This window comes from Gobius niger (assembly GCF_951799975.1).
Source record: "Gobius niger genome assembly, chromosome: 6".
Taxonomy (NCBI): domain Eukaryota; kingdom Metazoa; phylum Chordata; class Actinopteri; order Gobiiformes; family Gobiidae; genus Gobius; species Gobius niger.
In genome coordinates this window covers 7,312,876-7,331,540 of record NC_136857.1, presented here as the reverse complement: position 1 = coordinate 7,331,540, position 18,665 = coordinate 7,312,876, and the positions used below count along the sequence as shown (strand labels likewise).

Here is an 18,665-nt window from a genome sequence, read left to right as displayed (position 1 = left end):
TTTTCTTTTTCTTTTGAAATCTATATTTGTTCACATCACTTGAAGGCAGAATATCTTTATTATTTGTAGTTTTGAGTACAGGTAAAGCAGGTTCTTTTCAAATGCAGTGTGTGGAATCATGCTTTGAGTGCCTAAGGTGGAAAAGTACTTTATCAATTGAGACTATTAACCATGCTGACCAAAATTAATTCCCATCCATCTGTCACCTGCTTCTCCTGTTGAGTTGGCAGAAGCTGGTACTGTTTCTCACTTTCCTATGTGATTTTTATCCTCTCTGTTTTACTTGTGTAAGCTGTTATGTTTGTTTTGATACAGATGGGCCTTTTCTCAGATTGATCTATCTAACTTTTATCCTTTTAACCCCCGCCGGAACCGAGCACATTTTCTCCAGTTTGGCCTTACCAAATCTTAAAGCTTCTTGAAAAAGTGTCAAAATAGCCACAAAAGTAGAAATGACTGAAAACACAACAAAAGAACGACAAAAAGGTGATAAATAAAAAGTGATTAAAAGGTGAAAAAAATGTGTAAGAAAAGAAACGCAACAAAAAAGTTGCAAAAAGGTGATGAAAATGGGGCAAAAAAATAGAGGAAAATCCGACAAAAAAAATATCTACTCAGATACCATAAATAGGTCTTAGCTTTCAAATGAGTAGCTACACTGACCAATAGGCTGTGACCTTTTAGAAGCTGAACTCGAGAAAATGGAACTCGGGTGGATAAAGTCAGACTACTCATTGTTTCAAATAAGAAGTGACTAGACTGCCCAGGCTGTAATTTCAATGATCTGTGTGGAAAATAAGAGATTCTGAATTAAAGCAGTACTAAGTAAGTCTTGCCCCTAGAGGCCATAAAGGCAATTGTAGGTGTTGTAGCAAATTGTGATATTTTTGACTTATTAATTGTCCGTGAGAGTGAATACTACGCTGACAGAAAAGGGAGAGAGGGACATGTACATCCAATTACACAATGGAGATAAAAAAAAAAATTCTCTCAAACTTGGCTGTAAATACTGTTTAAGTGTTGCTACCCCTCAGTTAGCTTTTCCCATTAGCCTGTCAACTTCTTCTTCTTCGTGATTCTATTAGTGTTGCTCCGATCCGGTGGCAGGGAAGTTGGAAGTGTGGTTTTCTGGCCAGAGACACCAGGTAACTTGTATTACCTCCAGAGGGACTACGAAAAGGATTTATTAAGGTAAACAAGTTACTTAGTACTGCTTTGACCCTCAAGATGTTTGTAGTTTGAACTCTTTTGCAATATGAATACATCTATAATTGGTGCTGAGAAAGAGTAGTGGAGCCGGCTGGGGTTTAGGCGGTGCAGTGTGGTAGGGGTGGTACTGTCAGGACGGATCAGACGACAGTGTGTCTGAAAGTGTCCCGCCGCTGCTACAAAAGTGGATCTCAGTGACAGGTTTTATACCTTCGGCTCTATGCGGGTTTGATCCAAATCCTCAACCCTCGCCGTAGCAGGAAAGCCTTCAAACCACATTCCCTCAAACATGACACTTTCACTCAAAGACGACAGCGCGGTGTTTTCATATGCGTATCCCACATGCATATTTCTATTGTTATGGTTTGTTCTGTGCACATATCAGGACCCGAGGTATTGCTTTTCAACAAGAGCTGGGAATCACAGATACAATTATGATTATTTGATATTAAGAAATAGGGCTGCACAAATATCAGCACTCAACATTAAGTTCATTTGTGAAAACGTCCTTCTTAAATCCTTATAATGTCTTCATGGGGGCTTTAAAACCTGCTAACCCAGTATCTTAGACCTCGACAAGCATGTTCTGAAATGCAGAGGATTCTTATGCGTTAAAAATGAACCCTGTGAACTGAATCTTCGTTTTAGAGTAGACATTGGCAGTCTTATCGAAATCGCATTATACCTGTCAGAACAGTCAGTACTTGGATTTCGCGAACTCGTTGCTGTTGTCAGAATACTAACCAGAATTTCATTTTGTTCAACATGCAGAATGAATTCATAAAACATAAAATAATTTATTCCGAAATCTGCAACACACTGTTAACTAATTCTGACATTATTATTCAACATCTCGCTAATATTTGTCATGCCGCTCAGTTTTCCTTTGTATATTTGTCATGGAGGATGTGTTTGGCTTATGTTGTTTTGTTTGTGTCTCGGTAAGATAACTCCATAAAAGTTCCTTGGGTGTTGATTTAGTTTTCAAAAATGGCCAGAAATTAATAGATTTTGATGCTGATTGATTTGAAGCACCATCTGGACCTCAGTGATAATTCATTTGGAACGAGATACTTCCGCGGCACTGAGTCAGTACGCAAATACAGCATCAGTGCGCTCATTTTCTCTATGACTTCAGAGTTGGATAAAGTTTTGGGTCTGAATACTTGTGAGATTGTCTTGACTGAGGTCTGCAGTCTCTGTTTCTGATATTAATAGTGTGTTTTCATGGAAAGGATTTTGCTTTCACCAATATATTGCAGATGTGTATGTGCTCAAAAGCAGCACGTTTGCAAAATTGTGTGCACACTATCAAAAACCAGTGTGTCACTTGCCAAAGACATATAGATAGGCCTGTCAAATGACAAATTTGAAGTTTGATATATTGAGGCAGGAAAGTATCGCGATAAACGATTTCATTGACTCTAACGATAGTCGATACTGTCAACTCTCAGACATAAAAAATCATTTACAGTAAACCTTTGTTCTAAAAGTGCATTATCATATCCTAAAATACCACACAAGCTGCAATAAACATGAAATATACAAAGAATATAATATACAAAGTTTTACAAAGAAATAATAGGGGAAAATGCTACTAAATGTACAGACGATAAATATCGAGCCCAAAATATATCGTTTATCTGTTATTTACTGAACGACAAGTTGATATAGTAATTATCGTAATAGCCCTACATGTAGATTTACATTTTTTCGTAATTTTTTTATTCTCACTAGCCAATTGTTTTGATTTTGTATACAATGGAAACCTTAACATGGAACAGTTATTCTATGCCATGTTTTTGTTAAATTGTATGTTATATATAATAGATTAATTGTTCTGAATTCTCTCCCTTCCCTGCACCCTCTCCCTCAGGCTGTCACGATAATTACTACTGTATATCGACTTATCGTTCTATAACACTTTATAATGGACACCCTCCAGCCAATCAGAATCGAGTATTCACCCAGACCATGGCATAAATAACAGATGATTGTTGTCCGTATCTAGTATCATTAGAGTCAATAATACCGTTTATCGCGATACTTTCCTGCCTCAATATATCGAACTTCAAATTTGTTATCGTGACAGGCCTACCTCTGCTTCCCTCCAGGACGCTGATCTCTGACCGAACTTTACTTTTGTTTTGCTCTTCATGCTGTTTGCACTGATCAATTGAGAGTAACGTAATTTGTATCGTGGTGATTGACACTAAACTTGAACTTGAGTTTGATTTGCACGCAACCATCGATACGCTTTTGTTATATGTCAGAATTAATTAGGCAAGTAGCAAGAAACAAGTGGCTCGAAACATTTGAAAAACTCTAAAAAATGTAATGTGAAGCCCTGAATAATATGACGACCACCGATGCAGTCCCTGATTATTTTTTCCGTAAAGACCGGCTCACTATCCCACTAGATTTCCATAGACATTTTACATTTCCCGACGGGATTAAACTCAGTCCCGTAAGACATAGTGGTGTCGTCTGAAACGGCGTTCTTCCAGCAGCACAGTGTGACCCACCTAACCCTTCTTTGTGCAAAAGCCACATCTGCATGACTGTGATTTCCCCAGAGGCTCCAAGACACCAGCTCTGGACAAGGCATCCCTCCTTGGGCCCAGCGCTGGCAGAGGGAACATGTCTTATTCACACACACCTGCTGTACCTGTCCCCTCTAATGCATACTCAATACGGAGGAGGTGTTGGGCAGCGGCCATCTTGGAGTCTCCTCACGCAACAAATCCCACACATTTTTCATTATTCATCGTTTTGTGCTGCAGGCATTCGATAGCCTCAATCGTTTGGCGGCTGTTTGCCCGCTCAATGCATTCCCCGATTGTTCACAGCAGGTGCCGGCGCTATCAGGAAAACACCATTCAGAGTGTTTAAACTGGCTGATAAGATTGTGCATTTGTGTAAAGTACTTTGAAACGTTTCAGTTCTCAAGGGGACAAACAAGGAAGCCTAATGCTCGCAGTGTTAGCTTAGTTCTGATTGTGGCAGCATTAACCTTTAGATATAGGGCACAAAGGGGCTGGAGGTGGTGCATTACCCAAATGAGAAGCGGAGGATTGTCCCCGAAGTGGGAAAGGGATTTTTCTTTTCAAGAACAAGAAAGGATTCAGTTGGGATTTTGAGCTTATTATATAGGTGAGGTTTATATAGGCTCTCACGCAGCGCTAGACAGTAGACCCCCGCTACAGTTCAGAAATAAATCGCAGAAGGTCATACTGTATGTAGAGGCTTGTTAGCATTATTGGACCGTTGAAGCGTTTGACGTCTGGAAACCATGCACACTCACATGCACATTCAAATGGAACTATAGACCCTGGTGTGCAGTGGAAGAAGGCACGAAGAGAAGCATCAGTGCTATGGATAGGATATAGTTAAGCAAAATAACAATGGATAAGAAACTAGTGCTGCATCATCGGAATCAGTTGTATTTTCACTTAAAGATGCTTTGAGAAGAGAAAAAAGTTGAATCTGTTAGTTGTGTTCTGAATTTATTCAACATTATTATTCAACGCATTTCTTGAGTTTACGAGCATGTTATCGCAGTGTTTCGGAACAAAACGGGGGGAAAAAATCAAGCATTGGCTTAAATTTCTTGAATAGGTGGCGTTCACTATTTAGAATCCGATGATGTCATAATGTCAGGTGGAGGGCAGGGGCCAACTCAACGGGAGATACAGTTATGGTACCAGTCTCCAAAACTAGCATTTTCAGTTTTTGACGTTAGTCTCGCTTGAAATAAGAAAGTAAAACCACTAATGGAATAAGATTGATTGGCAAAGAAAATTTCCTGAAATAAAGATGAAATGGATTGAAACGAGTCAGAAACATCTCAGAACATGTGAAATAATCCAGGTCAAAGGCCCAGCTAAATCTTAACTAGTCAAAACAACTAAAGTTTCGATTGTTTTGCTCAACTTGAGGCATTTAAACTAATCTAGTCAATGACTTTTTGCAGTGTGGGTTGCACGCAGCGAAAACACATCTGCTTTTATCTGCTTAAAAAACTCCTGCTTTCACAATACACTGAAATAGGACAAAAGAAATGCCCTAACTACTTCTGCCACTACTAAAAAGAAAACCTTAGTAGCTAATCAGTGTATTACCTTCACTACAGTGGTGCAAACGTTTCTCCCTCATGTAAGGCATGCCACAATAATACTTTTGATGACAGCATCTCTACTTTGCACCTTCGCCTAGTCAGTTTGTTCTAGATCCAGTGTTGCTTACATCACTACTTTAAGTAATAATGCCAAATGTTTATACAGTGAAAACATCAGGCATACTTTCTTTCCCAGACCAACAAACCCAATCCAATCGATCACAGAAGTACAAACGCTCTTTCTTTCAAGTCTGTGTATGGCGGTAATACAAAGAAATGGTCTCGCCCTGACAATTATTCTTCCATTTGTTCAAGTATTGGTTCAATACCTTTGTCTATTTATGTGGTAATCCTAGGGGGGGTCATTGGCGTCTCCCTCTGGGGCAGCAGCTGTGACTCTGAGATGCATTTGAGAAGATAGACGCCTGATGGGAAGCTCGGCTCTCGTTTGCAGCCTTTTCAAGATCAAGTTAAGATACGTTGACACCTGCGGAAAAAAGGTCATTCAACGATGGCAAATAGTGCGTCCCAAGTAAAGATACCTGCCAGCCCTGTGTTGGAGTAGCCTTTGTTACGCTATGGTAAAGGGATGTGTGGAGAGATATCAGACATGTGCAAGTATCTATTACAATAAGCCGAATGCCCATCTCGACTGCGAATGCGTGGGTCAATCAGGCTCCTAATTTCAGATCCCAAACAAACCACCACTCCGCCATTGAAATGTGTGAGCGAATTCAGGTAGCGGAGCGTGAACACTGAAGTATATTGAGCCATGACCGTGAATTATAAGGCTTTCGGGCATTTGTTTTAAGTCTCAAGTGACATTTCTTGCAAATATTTATGTTGTCAATATCTTGGAAGCGAGGGAAAAGTCAGGACGGCGGCTCCGTAGGCAGGAGCGGACCAGGGGGACGACAGGACCTGGGATATGCCTGACACAGACACCGCCACTTTTTAAATCATTTAAATTTGTCTTGAAATTGCAGGGAAAAGTTTCAAAACGGTGTTGATGTTAAATATAGTTGGTACATTTCCGTCTGTCAAATTAACGATCGATTAGCCATGTTGTTCACCATCAGATCACTCGTAAAAAAATACAAATAAAGTGAATTCAGATGGCCTTGCCTGTATGTGCACATGGATCTCTCTGGTCACAATAATAATAAAAAAAGATTTCATTTACTGTCCACCTCCTTATTGACAAAAAAAAAAGAACTCTTCGCGTTTATTTCTCACTCTTGTTTAAATGTGCTGAATGTCGGCGATTTGAGGCCACAGTTTCAGACCCTGCACTTTGTCCAACAGTCGCTTTCGAGGGTCAGAAATGTTTTTCTCACATAGTTATTCCAACTATGTGAACAAGGACTGGTCGTCACTTTGACAGCAGCTCTGCATATGAACGGCCGTTCAGTTCTCATTTTCTGACTATCTCCGTACGCAGCCGATGTTGTAAAAATAGACTTTATGCTGACATCGTAACAAGCTCCACGGTGACGACAAAAGCACTTTATATCATCAACTTTCCAGCGGTTAAAACGGTCCAAATCAGAGCTTTCTTCGTTGCTTTACACTATCAATACTGTTTGGTAGCCGAAATAAATTCCATTACCCATAATGCAATGGGCGACCCGAGATGGGCATTCGGCTTATTGGTTGGAAATCTTTTTGATAATCATGTTGATAATCATGAAATTAGACCAATCTGTTGCATTTCTGGGTAATGTCTTGCTTCATACAGCTTTCACATGCATTGTACAAACTATGGGTTAGGTGAAGTTTAACATATCCTTCAGGCGCAGTGGGCAAACAACATTGCATTGTGTTTTTCACATTTCTCTGCTCTTGGCCACAGGGAAATAGGCTTCGGAAGTTTGAGGTTTATGGCACACCTACTTTGTCTTGCAAACATTCATTAAACAAAACTGCTTAATGGGTTTTCCACCAGCTCCACTGCCAAGTTCTGTTTCTCTTTGTTGTCGACCTATTTCTTTACATTATCAGCGTTATCCAGAGTGTCAAACGGTTCCTAGTTACAGGGGGACCTTCTTCCTCAGTGCAGGTTCAGATTCATATGTGGCTCTGTATACAGCCCTGTATTATTAACCAGTCCAAATCACACGCTGCATTGCCCCACACTGCGCAGCTCTCCGCCCCTCTGCCCCTGTTTCCTGCAAACGGTCCAGCACCACTAATTAAAACGCTTCCGGTGGGAAACGCTGCTTGCTTATGCATAAGTTAGCATTCATCTATTTTTTAAAGGAACAGCAGTGTGCCGGTGGGAGACCTCCGCCATGTTGATCCTGTGCGGCCTGAGTGCTTAAGTTTGGCCTTTCTCTGAGGTCAATGTCTGGTCACATTCCCATCACATTATAGCCACAGTAACAGTGCACTCTAGGACATATTATAGCAAAAATGATTGTACGGTGACAAGAAAAGGATGACGAATGACACATCAGCAACTGCCAACATGTTTGTCTCCCCAGATCTACGGTGTTGAATGTGAATAGTGTTTTCCAGGCAACCTGCTAAAACCTGATGTGGTGTGGGAGAGCGGGACAGTAGCGGAGCAGTATAGGACAGGACAGGAGGAGACCATTGGGTGAGGGCTCCCTGTCTGTGGGATAATGGGATGGGAATTCCTGGCAGCGGCTCCGACCCGAGAGATTTACTTCCCGGAGCCCCACACTGAGGAGGGTCCTGTCAGTTTAAAATGATCAGCTACGCTTTCAATTCCAGCCTTGCCTGTGCTTTAGTTAGTACACGCTTTTGAAACTAGATACAGCTTTGTTTATTCGCGCAGTAAGTCTAGTTTTTCTCTATATTTATTTTTGGACAATCTAACCATAAAAACACAAATACTCACCAAAAAGCGTATTACATGAATGCTCTTTTTCTAACATGTTACAGCGGATGTTTTGCATTTGGTGTGTAATTTTAGTTTATCCAGTCGCATGTGGATTATGTCTGTTATTACAAATCTCTTCATGTTGTGTCACATGAGGCCGCGCTGTAATCCCTCGTTATCTCTGCATGAAACATAAAGCTTAAACCTATTGTCTAGATTCACTTTTGTCTGTTCGGCGTTTTCTCTGGTGCATTATTTAGCGGGGATTTAGTGGCAGAGGTCCATTGGTGGTGTTAGTCAGGGGTCTGCGGGGGGAGAAACTAAAGTGCGGGGAACACACATGAGACTCAATGATCTCCGTTGGTTCTTGTTTGTGTAGTATTTTAGCGAGAGAGGTTGGTGGCGTTAGATGCAGGGGTGTGATGAGCTCCTTGAAATAGAATGAAGCTATAGATACATTTTTTTATCTTTATCTTCTTAGGCTTGTCTCAGCAATAGGATTTGATCAATTCAGTACCACACAAAATCGTTCAAGTATAATCCACACATGATCAACATGTGTGTCCCGGGATTACACCCCCCTCCCCCCTGTATGTGTGATGCGGTCTCCGTGGCAACTGCTTTAGCTTCCCCATCTACCAATACTGCCTTCTTCCCTCTTATGAAAGTGCTTTAACTTCTACCATTGCCTAAAGGGATTATATATAGGTGGATTTTCACTTTGAGAGCAGTGAGTGAGTTTTTGAAAGGGAACGTTGCTTAACGAATATTTCCTATCCCCCACTACCCCCCACCACCCCTATTGCGATAGAAGAGAGGCAAGAGGGAGGAGATGAAGGCAACTCTAAAGAGAGAGAGAGAGACAGGGGGGGTAGAGAGATGGTGGGAGGGGCTAGTTAGGAGGAGGATGCTCAGTGCTCACAGAGTGCACCACAGAATAGACAGCAAATCCAGCAGGTGAGTTACAGATGGGAGCCGACCGTCGCGCGCTGGAGAAAAACAGACAAATAGTAATTGCCAGGGGCACAGGGAGGAAAGAGCGAGAGTGGCATCTCCGTCCCAGGCAGTGACTCATCTCCCCCCCCCCCTCTTACAGTAGCCGGACGTCCATCGGAGCAGCCCCGTACACAGTAAGTTCCACTACTGCAGAGATCCACATGACATCGTGGGACATGTGTGTGCGCGAGGCTTATTTCCGCGGTGCTCAGAGGAGGGGACCAGCTGGGCAGGGTTATGTAATTTTGTTGTGTTGTTGTAGCGGGATAAAGCTTAGTAATGCAAAGTGATCGACAGCAGGGATGCGTGTTGGAGCTGTGTGACGGAGGAGCCACTTGTGTGAGGATGTCCCGTAGAAGAGCATGTAAAATACTGTGGGGCTGCACATTAATTTGCCAAATATCTTTATAGCAATATTTTGTGACTCAATATGCAAGAAGCTGCATATATCATAAAATCAGTGAGTTCTGCCTTCTGACTTTGATTTGCACATATTCTTGGTTAAACAGCCTAAAACATAATTGCCTGGCAACTTAAAAATGTGCAAAGGTTCAGTTTGAATCCAAATTTTCCTAATGGAATTCCTTGTTTTTGTTAAATATCGCAATTGCCCCTCAAATCATGCAGCGCTAATGTAAAACCCTGAATATGAATTATATGCATACGATCAGCAAGCTCAAATGAAAGTTGAATTTGGTGTTAGATTTTACACTTTTGTGTCCATGTGGGCGAGAGTGTGATAGGCAGATTTTTAAGTTGTTTTTAATTAAGGTTTCATGACAGCTGATCCCCTATCTTATCGCCTTATCCCGTGGGAGAGGCGCCTGCAACTCCTTTTGTCCCATTTGCCTCGCGTTCATTGAGCTGATTTGGACGACTGTTTACCTTCACAAAAGCTCAATTTTACGATTGTGGTTTTGCTTATGCTTGTGTCTGCCTGCGTCTTGAACTCCAAGAATAAAGACTGGAATTTGAAGCAGTGGAGCAAATGAGAAATACATTTTTGATACATATCCATGATTCTCTTTGTGCGGGAAGCAGAAATGTAAATTATTAAATTGTTTGTCCTGTAGAATGCTTACCAAGGGACTGGGACATGCCTTAAAAAACAAATGGCCAAATTCTTTCTCCGAAGCCCAAAGTTTGTGGCCGGAGGATTCCCACCAGGTTGGAAAGTGGGCGGTGACCTTAACGGTGCACAGGTGTTAAAAATGTCTCCCTGTCACCATGGCAACGCTGCCCACTGTTTTGTTGCTGGACTCATATTCGTCTGCCTGGATGATTGAGCTTATTGATTGTATTTGTGTCGCTGTAATTAGCCAGCACTTCATCACTGCACCTTTTGTTGTATTTGTCATTGTGGCTTTCTGACCTTTTGACCGGGTCACCCTTGTAAAGAGATCGGGGACCTATCTGGTCAATCAAATTGAAATGCAAATTTGAACATATCCCAGAATTCGCTTATATCTAGTGTGTATGCAGGCATTGTAAGAAACAGTAACTTATCGCCTGTAGCGTTTTAACACTGTACACCATTATAGCTAAAAAAAAAAAAAGTATCTCATTGCACATTTCCAACAATTATATGCATTTCAGAGCATGTCTATAGAGATCCAAACTACTTGGTTAACAGCTTTTTTACATAATAAGATGGTATATTTTATTGTTTCCTGAGAACAGTGCATGTAGTACCTACATAATTGCAGTCTTTGGTATTAACGACCATTAGAATTGCAATTTCGATTTGCTGCCATTCATCACGCAACCCTTTTTTTGCATATTGTGTCTTCTTCATCTCATCTCTGACACTTGATTCTTATCTGAAACTGAAAAGAGGTTGTTGTTTTTTGTCGGTGGTTGAGAGCTGATTAGTCTTATCGTTAAACCACTGGGAGCGTCACAACTCAATGCAGCATCACCTGCAATGATAACACAGCCAGCCTGCCACAACTTGCTTTTTGTCCCGCATCCTTCCCCTTACACTGTGTTTTATAGGCCCTCTCAAGTCCCCTTTAATTCAGCCTGACCACTGAGGTATTTGAAATAGATTGCGTGAGACAGAGACAAACAGTGTTTGTGTAGAGTGAACTGACCCCAGTGACAGTGTCAGCGGGTATAGCAGTATTGATCAATCGTCCTATGGGATAAACTGCTCTAGTGGAGATATTGAGTCCCTGACTAGAGAATGACATTGTAATTCATTCTGTATGTGTGACAGTATTGAATTAAAGGCGGGTGGTGTGTGAGACTGTAACAAGCAGTAATGAATGGAAACGCGATGGAGACGACAGATGATTGTTAATAGTGGCTCCTATTTTGGGGTTTGCACCGTACTTTCAATCAGGGCTGCACGGTTTTGGGAAAACATCTAATTGCAGTTTTTCCGTATTACGATTGCTTCTTCATTTACAATGTTTGTATTTAAATCCAGATTCAGTTCACTGCGCACCTTTAAGGCAAGAACTACAGGTGTAAATTGTGCTGTGACCTGGCACCGAGAATCTCCCTGACTTTGTCTTGGTTAATGTGTTATTGAGCAATGTCCCTGTCAAACAAAAGCCTACCATACTACCATACCATACCATATCATTACCATACCATACCACATCATACCATACCATACCATACCATACCAGACCATACCATACCATACCATACCATACCATATCATTACCATACCATACCATACCATACCATACCATACCATACCATACCATACCATACCATTACCATACCATACCATACCATACCATACCATACCATACCATACCATACCATACCATACCATACCATACCATACCATACCATACCATACCATACCATACCATACCATACCATACCAGACCATACCATACCATACCATACCATACCATACCATACCATACCATATCATATCATATCATATCATATCATATCATACCACACCACACCACACCATATCATACCATACCATATCATACAATACCATATCATTACCATACCATACCATACCATATCATACCACACCACACCACACCATACCATACCATACCATATCATACAATACCATATCATTACCATACCATACCATATCATATCATACCGTACCATATCATACCATACCATATCATTACCATACCATACCATACCATACCATATCATACCTTACCATACCAGACCATACTATACCATACCATACCATACCAGACCAGACCAGACCAGACCAGACCAGACTATATCATGCCATACCATACTATACTATATCATGCCATACCATACGATACCATATCATGCCATACCATACGACACCATATCATACCAAAACGCACTATACCATGTCATTATATCAAAAATAGTGAATGAATGAATTAGACTTTATTTGTATTTTGGCAGTAATGTCGACATCAGAGGATTTTCCCGTCGACACTTTATCTTAGCTGTGATGAATTGGAGAGTTCTGATATAAAAAGTAGGTGACCTTGTGAGGAGCTTCCCTGATAATGTGCATTTCAAGCGCTGGATAATATGACTGTGGAGTTCCCACTATCTGACCAGGTGACTTTTAACATTTGACATTTGCGTCTGAAAAAACGGACACAATGGGGCAATGTTTTCAGGTGACCTCTTTTTAACACGGGTTTATCAATGCGATGCTACAGGTTTTCCAGTTTCATTACGTTCTGCGGTACGTGACCTTTCATTACCGTCTCTGTCCGTGTGATTGCAGGAAGCAGGATGGGACCGACCCGCGGATCACTGCCGCACTAGAGCCTCAGCTGTTCCCTCCCACGCCCCCCTGCGCCGCGTCTCCAATCCACAAGGTAAGGACCGGCACGTGGCGGGATGCTTTCTGTCGGCCTCTCACCTCTGACCTTATGCGGGGGTCCTTCGGGTGCCCTTTTGTGCTGTGATCTTTGTTAGGTGTCGGGGCTGGTCTCGTCTGTACACCTGCTGCTCTTCTGCCCTGGTCTGACTTGATATAAATCTTTCCTTTGTGCACTTAATGGTTTATGCCTACAATTTTTTATGTCAACATTGAATTCCCTTACTGTACTCTCCTGCTTAAAGGGGCTAGACGCAAGTTGACCATTTTATACTCACTACTGCCACCTCAGGTCATACGTGTAACTGCACCTTCTATATTAAGCTCGTGCATGACTGCGTTTCGGACCCGAAGTAACGACATTTTGAGTGACAAAGTAGGATTTTAGAGGCAGTTGTGTTGAATAGGTCTGGGCTCATTCTACACCTTAGGTCAGAGGTAGGCAACGTCAGGCCCGGGGGCCAAAACCGGCCCTCCATCATCAAACTCTGGCCCTCGAGATGATTTTGAGAAATCAAATGCCTGTTAAAATACTGTCAATTCCTTAAAATGTCTTAGCAGAGCACCCTTTTAGGCCATAATCCTAAAAGAATACTCTAAGAATACTAAGAAATGACTATAATCTACTTGAATTAAGAGATTAAATCTAAAGATTGAGCAGATTTGGTCTGGCAACAAGCACACGTTTTTCTTAATTCAGATTTTTTTGTATAATTTCACGTGAAAAATACATATTTTTTACAGTAAAAGTTAATTTGTTTGATTTCCAGTGGGATTTCTATTTGTTCCATTGGCATTAGCATTTTTATCTGATCTTAGATTAGTTCAAACAGACTCAAATTTAACATAAAAAAAAAACTTTATTCAAGCGATTTTAAGTAATTTATCTAATTTACGATGGACATTTTTCCAGTGTGTATGATGTACAACACTGGCATATGTAGAAAGTGATGCTTTACTTCAATTGCTTCAATTGGAGGGTCCGGCCCTTGGTTTGACGATGAAGAAAACCGGCCCTCCACCAAGCAAACTTGCCTACCCCTGCCTTAGGTCATTGCTGGAACATGTAGGGGAAGAAAAATACATAATTTTAACATTTTTAAACTCTGTATAGTCCCTTTAGTAATAAGATAAAATCGTCCACTGCTGGAGCGGCCAAGTCTTCCTATTTTTGCAGGATTATACACCAGACATTTGGAAAAATCTGCCAAAAAATTTTTGGTCAAAAACATCAGCCGTGCATATCGGCATCGGCCTTTGAAAAAATATTTCGGTTGAACTCTAGTTGTGAGCTTTTCCCATTTTAATATTTATGTACAGAAAGAGTATAGAATCACTGTCATAAAATGTCTGTTATCGGGTTGTTTCTATCATAATTTCAACTTTTTGGGCTTAATGCTTTTTCAAAAATAAACTGTAAGGAAAATACAGTATTTTGCATTATATATTAAGTTCAAGTCTTATTTGGGTCTCAGGTTATGGTGGGACCCAAGTCATTTTGGTCATCTCATTTAGTCTTATGAAACAACTAGGTTTCACGCCTTTTTTGTCTAATATTTATGATTAAAAGCACGGTAGATAAAGTTAATATAAGGTTAATAATATATCAACAAATCCTTCAAGAAAATAAGCTTTGATATTTCGTTAAGCACAAGAGTGGAACATTTGGTGGCTGTAGAATGAGCATATTTTGAGAAAATGGCCTTTGGAGTTACACTTTTCCATTATCGGCTATGGGGGAAAGTCATTTTTGTTAAATAATAAACTTCTAATTTGGGATATTTTACAATGTCTTTGTGTCCAGGTGAAAAGGCATATTTTAAGAGCAATAAAAAAGCATTTTGCAGTCAGTTCCTCCCCCTTATTGTATTTTATTCTTTGACTCAGCTCTGAAATGGATCATTCCGTAAATAGAACTATAAAGTTGGAAATTCAGTCTGGATCCGTCTAATTGCAGTGTGACAAAGCAGACGAAATTGTCAAAAGATCACATTTTCATCCATTGTCATCTTTAATTGTGTTGCCAAATGAGTTTTTTTATTTCAATCTCTGGGCTGTTATTGCGATCCCGCTTTTATGTCCTCCCATGCAACACCACCAGCAATTTTCTGCAATTTGCCCCTCAATTTTGCTCTCATCCGGGTTTTATTTTAGCCTCTCCGCTTCACTTCAAGACAATGCTATCCGCGCCTATTCCAGGAACGCGTTAGCATTACAAAGAGACAGTGCAGGGATATTTTTGGGGAACTCCAGATTTGAGCTCATCTGAGGACGTGGCGGGCGATTAAAAGAGGATGCAATCTCTCCCTCGGTGGTTTCATAAGACCCCTCGCACTTTTAGAGGCTTTGGGTAATGCGGATCATGGAGGAGGGAGGGGGAGATTAAAAGAGAGTTTTGAAGATTGAGTTGTGGAACAGGCCCTGATCTCTTGCGGGACACATTGGGCAGGTGCGTCCTTTGAGAGAGGAATGTGAAAGTGCATATGAAAAGTTAGACTCTCCATGTCACCGGAGCGCAGTTAACAAATTTAGATTTAGGATTTTGCTGAAAGTGTTGAATGTATTTATTGTTTTTATTTATTTGTTTTTTAAACTTCTTAATTCTGTAGATCCTGCTCTGTTTGTGTGAATGTGAGCAAGAGGCTAATGCATAATTTCCTTTGGGATCAATAAAGTATTTATCATTCTATCTATTGCTACATTTTTGGATACTGATACTTTAATGATTGGTTTGTTATGATACCAGAACGATACTTTTTCCGATACCTATATTGAAATAGTTGTCATTTAGAACCAGAAAAGAGAAAAAATGTGTGAATTCATTCCATAACATACCATTTATTTTACGTTTTATCATTTATTTGATAAAACAACTCAATCATGATCGGAAGGTCGGGTGTTCACTCCTGAGGGGGCCTACTGTCATTGTGTCCTTGGGCAAGACCCTTCACCCTACTTCCCTCCAGTGTCTGTTTACACTGGTGTCAGAATGAGAGAGTGAATGGGTGACTGGTTCCTTACTGTAAAGACTTTTGGGCCTGATAAAGATACACAGGTGCTCGTCATATAATTAGAATACAATGAAAAAGTGTATTTTCTTCTTATTTATTTATAATGTGAAAGTAATATAATATATTACTTTCACATTATAAATATTTCAACAGAAGTGAATGCACTTTTTAATGATTGTCTATTTATATAAGAGCACCTGTATAAGTTGAGTCCATTTACCATTTAGCTTCTTAACTCCCGCCTGAACAGAGCAAATTTTCTCCTGTTCGGCTTCGGAGTGAAAATAGCGCTGAAAAGGTTACAAAAACACAACAAAAAAGTCACAAAAAGGTTACTGAAAGACAACAAAAGAGTGAAAAAAAATATATATATGGAAATGTTACAAAAACATGACAAAAAACTGATGACAAAGTGGCAACAATGCAAGGAAAACTGTCCGTTTTGTAGGTCTTAGCTTTCAAATGAGGCGTTAGACTAATCGAGAGGCTGCAACCTTTAGTCGAGAAGCTTTTAGATTTGGGTAAAGCCGAACTGGAGAAAATGTGCTCAGTGGAGCGGGGGTTAACAGACATCAAAATTTCAAAATACCTAAAGCTTTTCCAATACCGGTAGTGCCTAAAGTTTTTTCTGATACTGATGTCGTCTAATGCTACCAGCCCTATTGGTAGCATTAGAAAGGGTATAGTCCATGTCTCTGTGGTCTCTTTACCTTAAATCAATTCCTGCTAAAATCCAGGTCAATCTGTTTACCCCACAGGTCTTCTGCTCACTGCCTAATTCATTCATCTCTATTATATCACCACCAGAGGAAGTACGAACCACTTGCATTTGCACCACTCACTCCAATTAGTAAATCATCCCCCCCAAAAAAATGTAGGTTTATAAAACATGCTGTTTTTGAGAAAGCCACTGCTTTTCTAATATTTTCTAACATTGACCGCATTCTCGGATTCAAATGACATGGAGTGTGAGTGACTTGCACCTGAGAGAACAGTTGGTTGTAGTGGTGTTCGGTTTGCGGAGGCGGTCAGTGTTTTAATAAGCTTTAGGATGGCCCCGCTGACCCGTGGGTAACAGGTCTTATGCATTTAATTTACTCCTTATTGTAATCTTCTTTTGCATTAGCTCAGGTAATTGAAATGTCAGAGGTGATTGTACGCCGGCCGCTGCAGTCTGGAGACCACAGTCGACTGTGTCATCTCCACTCAGATCACAAGATACAAGGCGATATTAGCTGGGAATTCAAGGATTTAGAGAGAAAAAGAACGAGCATAATGACAAAACATGCAGAACAAAGCAGTCAATGTCACGATTCAGTAAATATAGTCATCGGGCTGTGTAGAGTTTTCATGTTCTCCCCATGTCTGCGTGGGTTTTCCCTGCCTCGCAAGACATCACCTACTGACTGCAGGGAAGATGTAAAGCCTCCATTAAACTTCATTTGTTTCTTTGCTGACCCCCTGTGGATTGTCATTCACATGCAAAGTTTCCCTCTGAACACACCTGCAAGCCATGGTTTCCCGCATAATTGGACGTCTTTTTGAACAGTTCCACAGGTGGAAAACAAGATTTGTCGGTTTCAGCAGAGCTAGTTTCCGTCTGTTTGTTATAGCATTAATCCTGAACCAGAAGTCCTATTTCAAATGTCAAATCCTCAAACGTAAAGCCATCAGTGCTGCTTCTTTTGTGCGGGAGTGAGAGATTGGGGTGATGTGTGGATCACTGGAGTACATGCTGAGGTTTTGGGGAAGAGTTCAGATGCTCCTGGGTGGATTTGGCCACTGATGACAACCTCGGTACATGCTGTTGTAGTGCCGTTGCTGTGTGAACTATACACTTCACCCACATTGCTCAGTAACCCCACTGCCTGTGCAGAAGAGCCTCTGCCCTAAGACTGAGCAAACTCAACTGTAAATGATTGCAAAAGCCAAATGATAACACACTTTCCATATGTGTTTAACCTCTTAGCTCCCACCGGAACGGATCCCATTTTCTCCAGTTTGGCTTCACCCTAATCAAAAAGCTTCGTGGGAAAAAAGCACCAAAATAGCCACAAAAAATGAGAAGAAAACAAGGATGTAAACGCAACAAAAATGTGACAAAAACTCAACCAAAGAGTGACAAAAATTCAACAAAAATGTGACAAAAATTCAACAAAAAGTGACAAAAATTCAACAAAAAGTGACAAAAACTCAACAAAAAAATTACAAAAATTCAACAAAAAGTGACAAAAATTCAACCAAAAAGTGACAAATATTCAACAAAAATGTCACAAAAACTAAAAAATGGAAAAAAAGAAAAAAACATACAAAAGGTGACACAACACAGCAATAACGCGAGGAAAAATATCAGTTTTGTGGGTCTTAGCTTTCAAATGAGGTGCTACACAGGCCTATATAATAGCCAAAGAGGACAGAATGCGTTTGGTTTAGGCGGGTGGTAAGAGGTTAAGTGGTCTCTTATTATAAGGATAGGATAGGACATATATTGCTTCACTTCACTCTCTGAAATTTACCAGCTGTCCAATGGTGTATACATCTACAAATTAAAAGGCAATCAACAGCAGAGGTGCGGAGGTTGAATTTTTGCCAGTGCAAGCAGAAACCTGAGCCGTGCACCTGCCAGTTGTTGATAACCCTGTATGTTCAGAGGAGCACGAGGACCTGTCCTGGGTCTCGCAGTGT

The 18,665-nt window shown here is 40.7% G+C and overlaps 1 protein-coding gene across 5 annotated transcripts in view; it reads left to right on the top strand.

Moving 5' to 3' along the window:
- The window catches only part of LOC306964205 (rap1 GTPase-activating protein 1-like), a 58,161-nt gene that overhangs the window by 18,934 nt on the left and 20,562 nt on the right, over nucleotides 1-18,665 (top strand). For all 5 annotated transcript variants that reach the window (XM_079558162.1, XM_079558163.1, XM_079558161.1 and 2 more), the window contains exon 3: nucleotides 12,874-12,967. In XM_079558162.1, the coding sequence (XP_079414288.1) occupies nucleotides 12,874-12,967 (94 nt within the window). The remainder of the gene's footprint in view (nucleotides 1-12,873; nucleotides 12,968-18,665) is intronic.